Here is a 10,826-nt window from a genome sequence, read left to right as displayed (position 1 = left end):
TATCAAAGTATAACTAGAGAATACTTCACTTCAAAGACTTCATACTGGTAGACTGATACACATCAATATGCAGATGATCATGTTTGCTCAGCAGGTCAGCGTGTCCAAGGTCACTACCAGGCCAGACAGGTTGTAACTTCTACAATGCATAACTGGTGAACACTCTGTCTTGCAAACTACATACTTGGTAGAGCGAAACACATCATCACACACTTGATCCATGTTGCTTTGCACGTGTCGTCAGGCTGATACACATCAATGTACAGATAATCCCTGTAGCCCAACAAGTCGGGTCACTACCAGGCCACACAGGTTTTATGAAAATGTATTTAGTACAACGGATAACAGGAGAATGCACGTCTGTATTGTCGAGGTCTACCTGAATTTCAAAGGCCTTTCTTTCTTTATCAGTATGTTTCCTGTAATATTGTACTGTCCTCACCACATGGGGTGACTGCATACCATTGGAGAAGACAACTGGACAGATTTAATTCTGCATTATGCAATACCGTGATTCAAGAAGACTACTGGGCAGATTTAATTCTGCATTATGTAATACCGTGATTCGGAAAGACAACTGGGCAGATTTAATTCTGCATTATGCAATACCGTGATTCAAGAAGACAACTGGGCAGATTTAATTCTGCATTATGTAATACCGTGATTCAAGAAGACTACTGGGCAGATTTAATTCTGCATTATGCAATACCGTGATTCAAGAAGACAACTGGGCAGATTTAATTCTGCATTATGTAATACCGTGATTCAAGAAGACTACTGGGCAGATTTAATTCTGCATTATGTAATACCGTGATTCGGAAAAGAGTGTTGTATATGTTTTACAAACATCTTTTGAGTACCAGACAAGATAGATGTTAGTGAATGACATCTTATTTCACATAAAATTGGTTTATTCATGTACTTCCAGCAGTACATGCTTAATTAACATATGTTCTTTAACAGGGGGCCCACGGGCTTGTCAGTCACCCGGGTATAACTAGCTACGAGTTTTTCCTGTTCTGCATATCTGTAAGCTAAATTTTAATTTTCAGCAGCTGCACAAAACAAGATATGTTATTAAAACACAATTGCCCCCAAAAGTGCCCATGCTGATGAAGGACTTAATACCGGGGTAATTATATATGTTATATTAACACTATATAACTATTTGGACCTACCCTAGTCAGAACCCTGGAGTTGCAAAATTCACAATTTTGGTACATACACCCCTCTTTGCTTTTCCTAAATATGCATTTAGCTTTTATACAGTATCAGTAAAATCAAAGAAGCCTTTCCAATGATAACGACAATAACTGATAAGATTTAAATGTTTACACATAAACGCTATATAACAAGTTTTGCCCTGCCCTGGAATCTGAACCTCTAACCTGGGGATCATGAAATTTACAATTTTGGTAAAAACCTTCCTGCTCTATAGACTACATTTAGTTTTTCTTACACATGTGCAGTTGTAGAGAAGATTTTTGAAAATGGGTCAATTTTTGGCAGTTTTTTGTCCTGCCCTAGGATGCAGGAGTCCTGAAATTTACAATTTATGTCCTACTTATCGCAGAGATGTTTCATACCAAATTTGAAAAGAATTGGAATGGTAGTTATCAAGAAGTTAATAAAATATTCAATTGCTAATGCAAGACAGGCCCTGACCAATTGCAATAAGTCACCCGAGTTTACTCAATTAGTGACCTAAAATGTTAACAGACGATACGGCGATGGATGCAATATAGGTCACCTGAGTGACTCAGATGATCTAACCAAACAAATTATTATAAAACCTCAGAAAAATGTTTAACTTTATGAACTTGTTATGTGATTAAGAATTACACATTGTTATTTTGAGTTATGAAGGATAAATATTAAACAGAGTCAAGTCAAGGTCATTGAACAAATAAAAGTATTGAGCAAGTTTGCATTTCATATTAATGATACTTAATACAAACTCTTTTCAAAAATGATCTTCTTAAGATGCTTGGATACTAATGATGGCCCTATATTTCTAGAAAAGATTTTCGAAAAATTTCTCCCATATAAACTTTGAACCTTTATCGTGGCTCCAACCTACCACTAGGGCAATGATTTGAAAAACTTGAATCTGCACTACCTGAGGATACTTGCATATTAATAAGACTAATCGTGGCCTTGCTATTCTTGAGGTGATTTTTAAAAATTATTTTAAAAATATTTATGATAGCTAAGTGGTAGAGTGGTCTTTAACAGGAGGTTATGAATTGAAGCCCCGCTTGTGTCATACCCAAGATGTAAAAATAGGTAGTGATTGCTCTTTCACCAGACGCTCAGCATTTAGAAGCAAGAATCACAGGTCTTTCAGACATGACCTTAAAAACAGAGGTACAGTGTCGTGGCAGGCAGTGGCACAGAACCCTAACTGCTAGGGCCCTGAGCGCGAAGTGTAGGTCTAAATTTGTGGTACTTCGTCTACAGCTGGTGACGTCTCAATATGAGGGAAAAATTCTCAACAGGACGTAAAACAACCAACATATCATATTCCCATGCAAAACTTTGATCCCCTAATGTGGTGCAATACTATTCCCTGGGTCATGATTTGAAGAATTTAGAATCTACACTATGTCAGGATGGTTTCACATAAATTTCATCTATTTTAGCCTGGAGTGGTTCTCAAGAAGATTTTTTTAAGACACCCAATCTTTTTTCTTGTTTCTTGTCTCCCCTTAGAAATGGGTGTTGCCCTTCATTTAATGATTTTGCTTCCTCTTTGCCCAAAGATGCTTTGTGCCAATTAACTTTGGTTAAAATTAGTCCAATGGTTCTAAAGTACAAGTCAAAAATATGCAAAAGGTAACATGCATGGAAGAACTGACAACGGGTGATCGGAAAAGTTCACTTAATTGAGCTCAGGTGAGCTAAATTCACTGTTGGAGGAGACATCACATACCGGGATGGATTGGCAGGTGTAAAAGAATATGCCCCCGACTTTTAAGTTGATAAACACTTTTAACCAACTCCAAGAAGTTGTGATCTGATTGTATTGGTGTTACACATGTACAGTAAACATCCAATGACTGCAAGTCTCCATCACCTGGCCTGGACAGTTGCTCCAGAGCAATATACACCAATCACAAAAATTTTGCATTTTTTATCCTCTTGTGATGCACAGACATACCATATTTACATGTGTAACATTAAGTTTACATGTGTAACATTAAGTTTACATGTGTAACATTAAGTGTAAACAAATAACGTAGTACTGTTCCCATTTCCATTACGACTTCTGTGTATATATATTCCGCAGGTTCCATCAATTCAATTAAATAAAGCTAAACATTCTAACCACATCAAACATTTTAAACATTCTAATTAGGATCATTATTTGTTCCTAATGTTAATCAATTGTGATCACAGGCAATTGCATCGCTTGGGGTCGAATTTACCATATAGAGTCTTTATATAGTAAATTCGACCCCCAGGCAATGCAATTGCCTGTGATTGTGATTGAAAAAGAAAAGTTGTAGATAATTTCGTAAGATAATTTTAGTTGTACCCATATTCAGGGATAAATGGTAATAGCTAAGTTGTTTGTATTAAAGGTTTGCTGATTATAATTAATGCTTACTAATATCAAGGAATATGATATCTACACATACAATGAATGCTAACTTATATCAAGGAATATAACACATCTCTACACATACAATGAAACAGCAAACTTTATTACTGGCAAAACATTGGTCAATATAAATATTGGTACATTGTAAATACATGCAGGTGTGACATACACATGTTAACGCTGTTTTTAAAAAATGGGTGATGTAGATCAGTTTCAATGATTTGTTAAATATTTTATTACAATACTGATTCAATCACTGTTCAATTGCTGTCATGCAATGTTTAATTCAGAAGAAAAGAAGAACAACCAAAAAAAAGAAGACAAGAAATAGAATACATCTTCTTGTATCACAGACATCAATATTTATCACATGAAGCATACAATCATTTTTGACATGGACTTGACACATATGTATATGTAGGTAATGACAGTTTATAAGTATGGTTTACAAGTAATATATCAGTATAATACATTGCATTCATAGACATTTCAAAATCACATTCAGTTCTTTGTTTTAAGCACCAATACCACTATAAAAGATAAATATATAGCTAATCAATACTGACTAGGATTTGAAGCCTATAAGGGTCTGAACCCAATATTTTTGACAGTGATTGAGAGAGAGAAAGAGAGAGTACAATCTATTCTAGTAGTCTAGAAAGGTTTCAAACAGAACTGGGAATGTGATTGGATTACATGTATACCAGCATGTCGATATAAAAAAGTTTCAGACAAAATTGAAAATGTACTTTTGCTCAAATTTTGCAGTGATGGTCAATCAAGACATTTCAGATTCTTATCAAATGCAAAGATTATGATATTCTGCTGAGTAGAAATAATACATTACACTGGTTGAAACAAAGCTTTTAGAGAATATAAAAAGCTTTTATTGTCGTAATTCATAAATTTGAGTGATTTCGTTTTATATTGATTAATTTCATTACTTTTGTATGTGACAGAAGCAGAACACCCAAAATATTATGATAAAAGGGATGAGAGAAAAATCTTATCAGATTCATATTTTCAATTATGATCGATATTTTACTTTTTAATATTCAAAGCAATTTCCAAATCTATTGCAAGTAATAAAAGCTATAGAAACTATGTGTTCTGAATTTGAGCATCGTTTTCCACTGTAAAAACATTGTAAAAAATCCTATCCCAATAGAAATCACTCCCACCAGAACAATTACATGTTGGATCCCCTCTAGTGAAAATTTTTAGATTTTGTTAAAAAAAATTCAGGATCTTTAAATTGGTACATTTTTGTCCTTGAAAAGGGTTTAAATTCATAATTGGACATCTTCAAATTTTCTCATAATTTTTCAGATTTTGTATTGCTTAATTGTATAATAATCTTAGAAGTTTCTTCCCAATCACTGTTTTTCTTTCTGTTGTAGCCACTTTGTACAGATGCTTTTGACAGCTGTTTGTCCCATTCGCTGAGCTGCCCCAGCTATCCTCTGGACGTCTTCTACTCGGTCTGTTTTCACAGCCATTAGGTAGGCTGATCGCAGCTTACCACAGAGTATGTAGGCATTGATCTAAAGCATGTAAACAGCGGCATTAGTGAAATTGAAGATATATTTTGAATGCAAGGAAGAAGTTTTGTTTTATCTAAAGTGTTTATGAAGTTTACATTTAAATTTGATAATGAACAAAGTATATGCTTTATCATTGATAATATTGAATCTGCTTTGAACATGCATTTAGAATTTTCAATTACAAAACCATGTTTCCTGGTTAAAACTACCGTTACCTTATTAGAATCCTTTCTCAGTAACTTGATAAGGTTTTCAGCTTCTTTAGCCTGAAAAAAATTACATAATTTATTGTATATCTAATGACTTGGGAATCACTTGTCATATTTCTTATATGATTACACTGAAAATCAAATTAAATGATTCAGAATTATTATGACTAGTAATTCATTCTGCAATGTTTACAAACTGATTAACCACAGTAAATCGAAATATATATCATCATAAGTCAAAGGTTATTTATTACAATTGTTTTGATTGGACAAAAATAAAGCTAAATGAGAATTTATACCTTCAAATTTATAAATCCAAAAATGCTATGTATACATAGGCACCAGAAAACAAATAACATAGTGTGGGGAAACTATTCAAATTATTGAAATTGATAATACAGGGAATGATTTCGAATTATAAGAATCAAACATTCTTTTTGAAGATTTATCGATGTGTAAATTCTGGACATTTTACTCACAAACTTTTATTCAGAGTTTACACATTGATAAATTCTTCAAACAAGCAATGTTTGTAAAACATGTATGCCCCCCCCCCCCCCCCCCCCTCCATGGTACAAAATTGAAAAGGGTTATACACATGCATCATTTAATTGATAGTAGTGCCAAGTCATTTCAAAATATTGAGCAGACAATACCTTCCTATGTCCAGAGTGGATTGACCATGTGACCTAAAAATCAATAGGGGTCATCTACTCCTTATGCTGTACCAGTGTACCAAGTTTGGTGTCAATCAAGCCAATGATTCTTAAAATATAGGAGACAATATATCACTATGTCCAGTTTAACCCTTGACCTTTGACCAGGTGACATCAAAATCAATAGTAGTCATCTACTCCTTAAGATGTTCCAGTGTACCAAGTTTAATGTCTGTCAAGCAAAGGGTTCTCCAGATATTGAATGAAAGGTATATTCCTATGTCCAGTTTGACCCCTGACCTTTGACCATGTGACCTCAAGATCAATAGGGGTCATCTTCTCCTGAAGATGTACCAGTGAACCAAGTTTGATGTCTGTCAAGCAAAGGGTTCTCAAGATATTGAGTGGACAGTATATTCTTGTGTCCAGTTTGACCCTTGACCATGGGACCTCAAAATCAATAGGGGTCCTCTTCTATTCATAACCAACCCACAAATGAAATATCATTATGATCAAGTAAATTGTTATCTAGATATTGAGCAGACAAGATGTGGTGTCTGTCGACTGACCAACCAACAGGTGTAAAGCAATCTGCCCATCCTCTTTGGGGGGGGGGGGGGGGGGGGCATAAAAAAAGTTTAATCCTATAATAGATATACAGGTATTTATGAAAGGTGAGTCATGGGTCTTAATGGTCAACAGAGTATGATAGTACATGTATACATTACATACCTAAATAGGGTTGATGAAGATGACCAGTATACATTACATACCTCAGTGGTGTTGTTTGAGATGACCAGTACATACCTCAGTGGGGCTGTTTGAGATGACCAGCATACATTACATACCTCAGTGGGGTTGTTTGAAATGACCAGTACATACCTCAGTGGGACTGTTTGAGATGACCAGTACATACCTCACTGGGACTGTTTGAGATGACCAGTACATACCTCAGTGGGACTGTTTGAGATGACCAGTACATACCACAGTGGGGTTGTTTGAGATGACCAGCATACATTACATACCTCAGTGGGGGTGTTTGAGATGACCAGTACATACCTCACTGGGACTGTTTGAGATGACCAGTACATACATCAGTGGGGCTGTTTGAGATGACCAGTACATACCACAGTGGGGTTGTTTGAGATGACCAGCATACATTACATACCACAGTGGGGTTGTTTGAGATGACCAGTGTACATTACATACCTCACTGGGGCTGTTGGAGATGACCAGTATACATGCTCCTACAATCTCGTCCACTGTGTCATCATCACTATAACCAACCCTAGCAATGGAATCCAGCAGTGCCCTAACATACACGTAGCGATGAGCCTTGGCCATTTCTCTTGCTACATGAGTAAAAATAGCTGTTCCACCAAGTTTATATTCCTTGAAGAATGAAGATAAAAGATTTAAGAAATATACTTAAATAAAAGTGCAAAATGAAGGGCTTTTTCTGTGTTGTCTCCATTGATAAGATAATGTAAAAGAATGTATTTCTACTTCTTTTAATTTTAATTACATGTAAATACAAACACTCATGTTTACTTAATGAGAGTAACATACCTTGATTATTTTGTAGGACAGTTCAAATGCTGTTGAAATATCATTTCCACTCAAGAGAACCTGTGTAGATATACAAGATGATCACTAGCTCAAAAGCAACCTTACGATGAGAAATGCTTCCACCAATCATCTTCCCCACACATGTCTTATTTATGCCCATGTTAAATGTGCAGTGTATATCAAAGGATGCGTAATGCATGTAAGTCAATCGTTGCTCTAATGAATTATGGTAATAAGATTTCTGACATACACATACAGACTGTTGAGAAAAAAAACTGAGTCGGTCACAATTTTCTGAAAATTAAATGCTACTTTAAATTTCTAACATACATGGACAGACTATTAAAAAAATTTGAGCATGTAAAATTTTCTGAAAATTAAATTCCAACTATTTCAACTTAAACATTACAAAGACAGTCCAGTGATTGAAAATAAAATAAAAAAACAAACCATGTTGACGAGATCTGTCCTGATTTTTGTGTTTCCAAACATGGTGGGGAGGTACTGTTGTTTGATGTCCAAGACCGAGGATGGCATATTTGTCTCTGGGTCAGGGTTGGTCAGACAGTGATACAGATATTTTGTTACTTCAATTTGTATTGACACAGTTCTTATGTTTCTAAAAAGAATATCAAAGTGCAGTGTAATTCTAATTGGATTTTCCACAAATGTCGGGCATTATTTTGGAGAGAAGCTAGGATGAAGACTAACACAACTTCATGGTAAAACACAAAGAACCTCTATAGTGAATAACTAGGAATATTTTGAGACATAATTCGAAAAAGAAAAAAAAGGTGCAAGTTCTTAAAAAAATGTTTTTCCAACATTTACAAAGCTATAAGATAATAGATAAGAGTCTAACATTATTTTAAAATAATGACCTGGAAACATCCTCTGGAGACTGGATTAATCGAACGGAGTCTGTACTTTGACCTGAAGAACTGAACTTTGACTCCTCTGATACAATAGGTCGCCTGACACTGCCCCATGCAGAGGGGTCCAGGTAAGATTGCATGTGCCTGAGGGCTGTGTGAAGGTAACTGATCCTTATGTACAAATCTAGGTAGCTATTAGCTCCTTCCTGATAAAAATAGTTAATGCAGGTCATAGCCGCTCGAATGAAATCCTGTGGAAAGAGAAGGAATATGACTTAAAATGTGCAGTTTCTTTTTTAACTAAATGTGTACATGTATAATATTTCTGAGTATGTGACCTGTCGTTATTCATTACATGAAATAACATTAGCCTTTTGTCTATTACTGCAGTATCTTCCATTTACAACATTTAGCTGTACTTCAAGAAGTATGATACATACTACATGCACTTCAGAATACTGGTATTCTAATGCTAAAAGCTAACCCTAACTCCCATTCAGCTCCCTCACCTTCATGAATATCTGGAATTCATAGAGGACATTATGAAGTCGATGTTTGACAAGGTGTCGACAGGTGGCAGTCAGGTACGGATTCCACTTTTCCAGGGATGGATCCAACATTATCATTTGATCTGTCAGCTTTCCCAGCTCCCCAGACTTCAGGGCAGGAATCAACAAGGATTCTACAAATACTTCCTTGGAACATTTCTACAAATAAGAGTGCCAATCTTTATCAAGCTGTTAATGACTTCCTGAACAAAGTTCATAAATGGGTGAAAACAGTGTTTGAAGTGGTTAGCTATACACAATCATATAATATATACTGGTACACAAATTTATCGAAGTTATTTTTTAAAATTTGGCATAGCCTTCATTATAAAATATAAGTTCGAATAAATTAAAAAAAAAAAATTCACCGAAAGTTTGCAGAATCAAATTGACTATAATTCATACCTGATCAAATATATATTGCACAGCCTTCATCCATCGTCCATTTTTGCGGTGAAAGTTGATGATGGTGTAGAAGCTTGCATACGTCTTCAAGTAATAATGGCACTCATGGTACTGCAGGGAGTCTGTGTTTCCTTCCTCCGTCAACTGATAACACAAAAGTTCCTATAAACACACTGTGCACCACCACAAATCCAGTGATATAAAGAATGTTTGGCTTGTTTTTGTAAAACTTGGGAGAATGAATAACATTTACTGGCAATGCATTAGCACAGTCAATAAAATGAATGTTTGCATAACTTAAACCAACAATGACACCTTCAAATTTTCAGACAAACAAGAGTGTGGCACACTTCGTTTACGTAAATTGATATTACATCTCCTAAAATAAAAAGGCCCACGGTCACCTAAGTACTAGTGAAAAAGTATCACTACTCCCACAGGCCTTATCGGTCACCTGAGTACTAGTGAAAAAGTATCACTACTCCCACAGGCCTTATCGGTCACCCGAGTACTAGTGAAAAAGTATCACTACTCTCAAGGGCTATGAAATCTAGAAAAAATTTCCTGTTCTGAATATCTGAGCTAAATTCTAATGTTCAGGAACAGTATTAACAAGATGTGTTCTTAAAACTTCAAAGCCCTCAAAAGTGCATACACTGATGAGAGGCTTTACATCATATCATATGTGTATTAACATTAAAAGATATGAATAAATCTGGACCCATCCTAGAGTCAAACCCTGGGTTGTGAAATTCACCATTTTTTTTGCACATTTTTTTCTGCTTTTCCTAAGTATGCATTTAGTTTTTATACAGTATCAGCAAACTTAATAAGTCCTTCAAATCAATAATTTAATTTTGATACCACCCTGAAACCAAACTCTTACCCCTAGGATCATGCAATTTACAATTTTGGTAAAGGACTACCTACTACTTCTAAATTAATATCCATTTAGTTTCAATTTACTATCAATAGAATTAAAGAAGATGATAATTAAATGTTTTACACATACACTATATACTAAGTTTGACCCCGCCCTGGGGTCAAAACCCCTACCCCAAGGATCATGAAATTTACAATTTTGGTAGAGGCCTTCCTGCTCTACATCATGATGCATTTAGTTTTTTTTTTAAACATGTGCAGTTCTAGAGAAGAAATTTTTTAAAAATTGGTAAATTTTGGGCAGTTTTTGCCCCACCCCTAAGGACCAGGGGGTGTAGGAATCCTTAAATTTACAATTGATGTCCCCCTTCTTCCAGAAATACTTCGTACCAAATTCGAAAAGAATTGGAATGGTAGTAATAAAAAAAAATTCAAAATTTCTATTGTTCACACATTTAATAACTGACCATTTTGGCCCCACCCTAATACCAAAACCCCTACCCCTGAGATCATCTAATTTATAATTTTGGTAAA

The 10,826-nt window shown here is 35.2% G+C and overlaps 1 protein-coding gene across 2 annotated transcripts in view; it reads right to left on the bottom strand.

Moving 5' to 3' along the window:
- Positions 1-3,686: 3,686 nt before the first annotated feature.
- LOC125650430 (zinc finger FYVE domain-containing protein 26-like) overlaps positions 3,687-10,826 on the bottom strand; it is a 56,227-nt gene continuing 49,087 nt past the window's right edge. For both annotated transcript variants that reach the window (XM_056164528.1, XM_056164529.1), the window contains 8 exons: positions 9,411-9,554; positions 8,967-9,164; positions 8,464-8,708; positions 8,033-8,201; positions 7,583-7,642; positions 7,223-7,405; positions 5,364-5,414; positions 3,687-5,148 (listed from right to left, as the gene is read on the bottom strand). In XM_056164528.1, the coding sequence (XP_056020503.1) occupies positions 4,981-5,148; positions 5,364-5,414; positions 7,223-7,405; positions 7,583-7,642; positions 8,033-8,201; positions 8,464-8,708; positions 8,967-9,164; positions 9,411-9,554 (1,218 nt within the window). In that variant the 3' untranslated portion in view covers positions 3,687-4,980. The remainder of the gene's footprint in view (positions 5,149-5,363; positions 5,415-7,222; positions 7,406-7,582; positions 7,643-8,032; positions 8,202-8,463; positions 8,709-8,966; positions 9,165-9,410; positions 9,555-10,826) is intronic.

This window comes from Ostrea edulis, chromosome 5 (genome assembly GCF_947568905.1).
Source record: "Ostrea edulis chromosome 5, xbOstEdul1.1, whole genome shotgun sequence".
Taxonomy (NCBI): Eukaryota; Metazoa; Mollusca; class Bivalvia; order Ostreida; family Ostreidae; genus Ostrea; species Ostrea edulis.
This window is presented reverse-complemented; position numbering and strand designations above follow the sequence as displayed.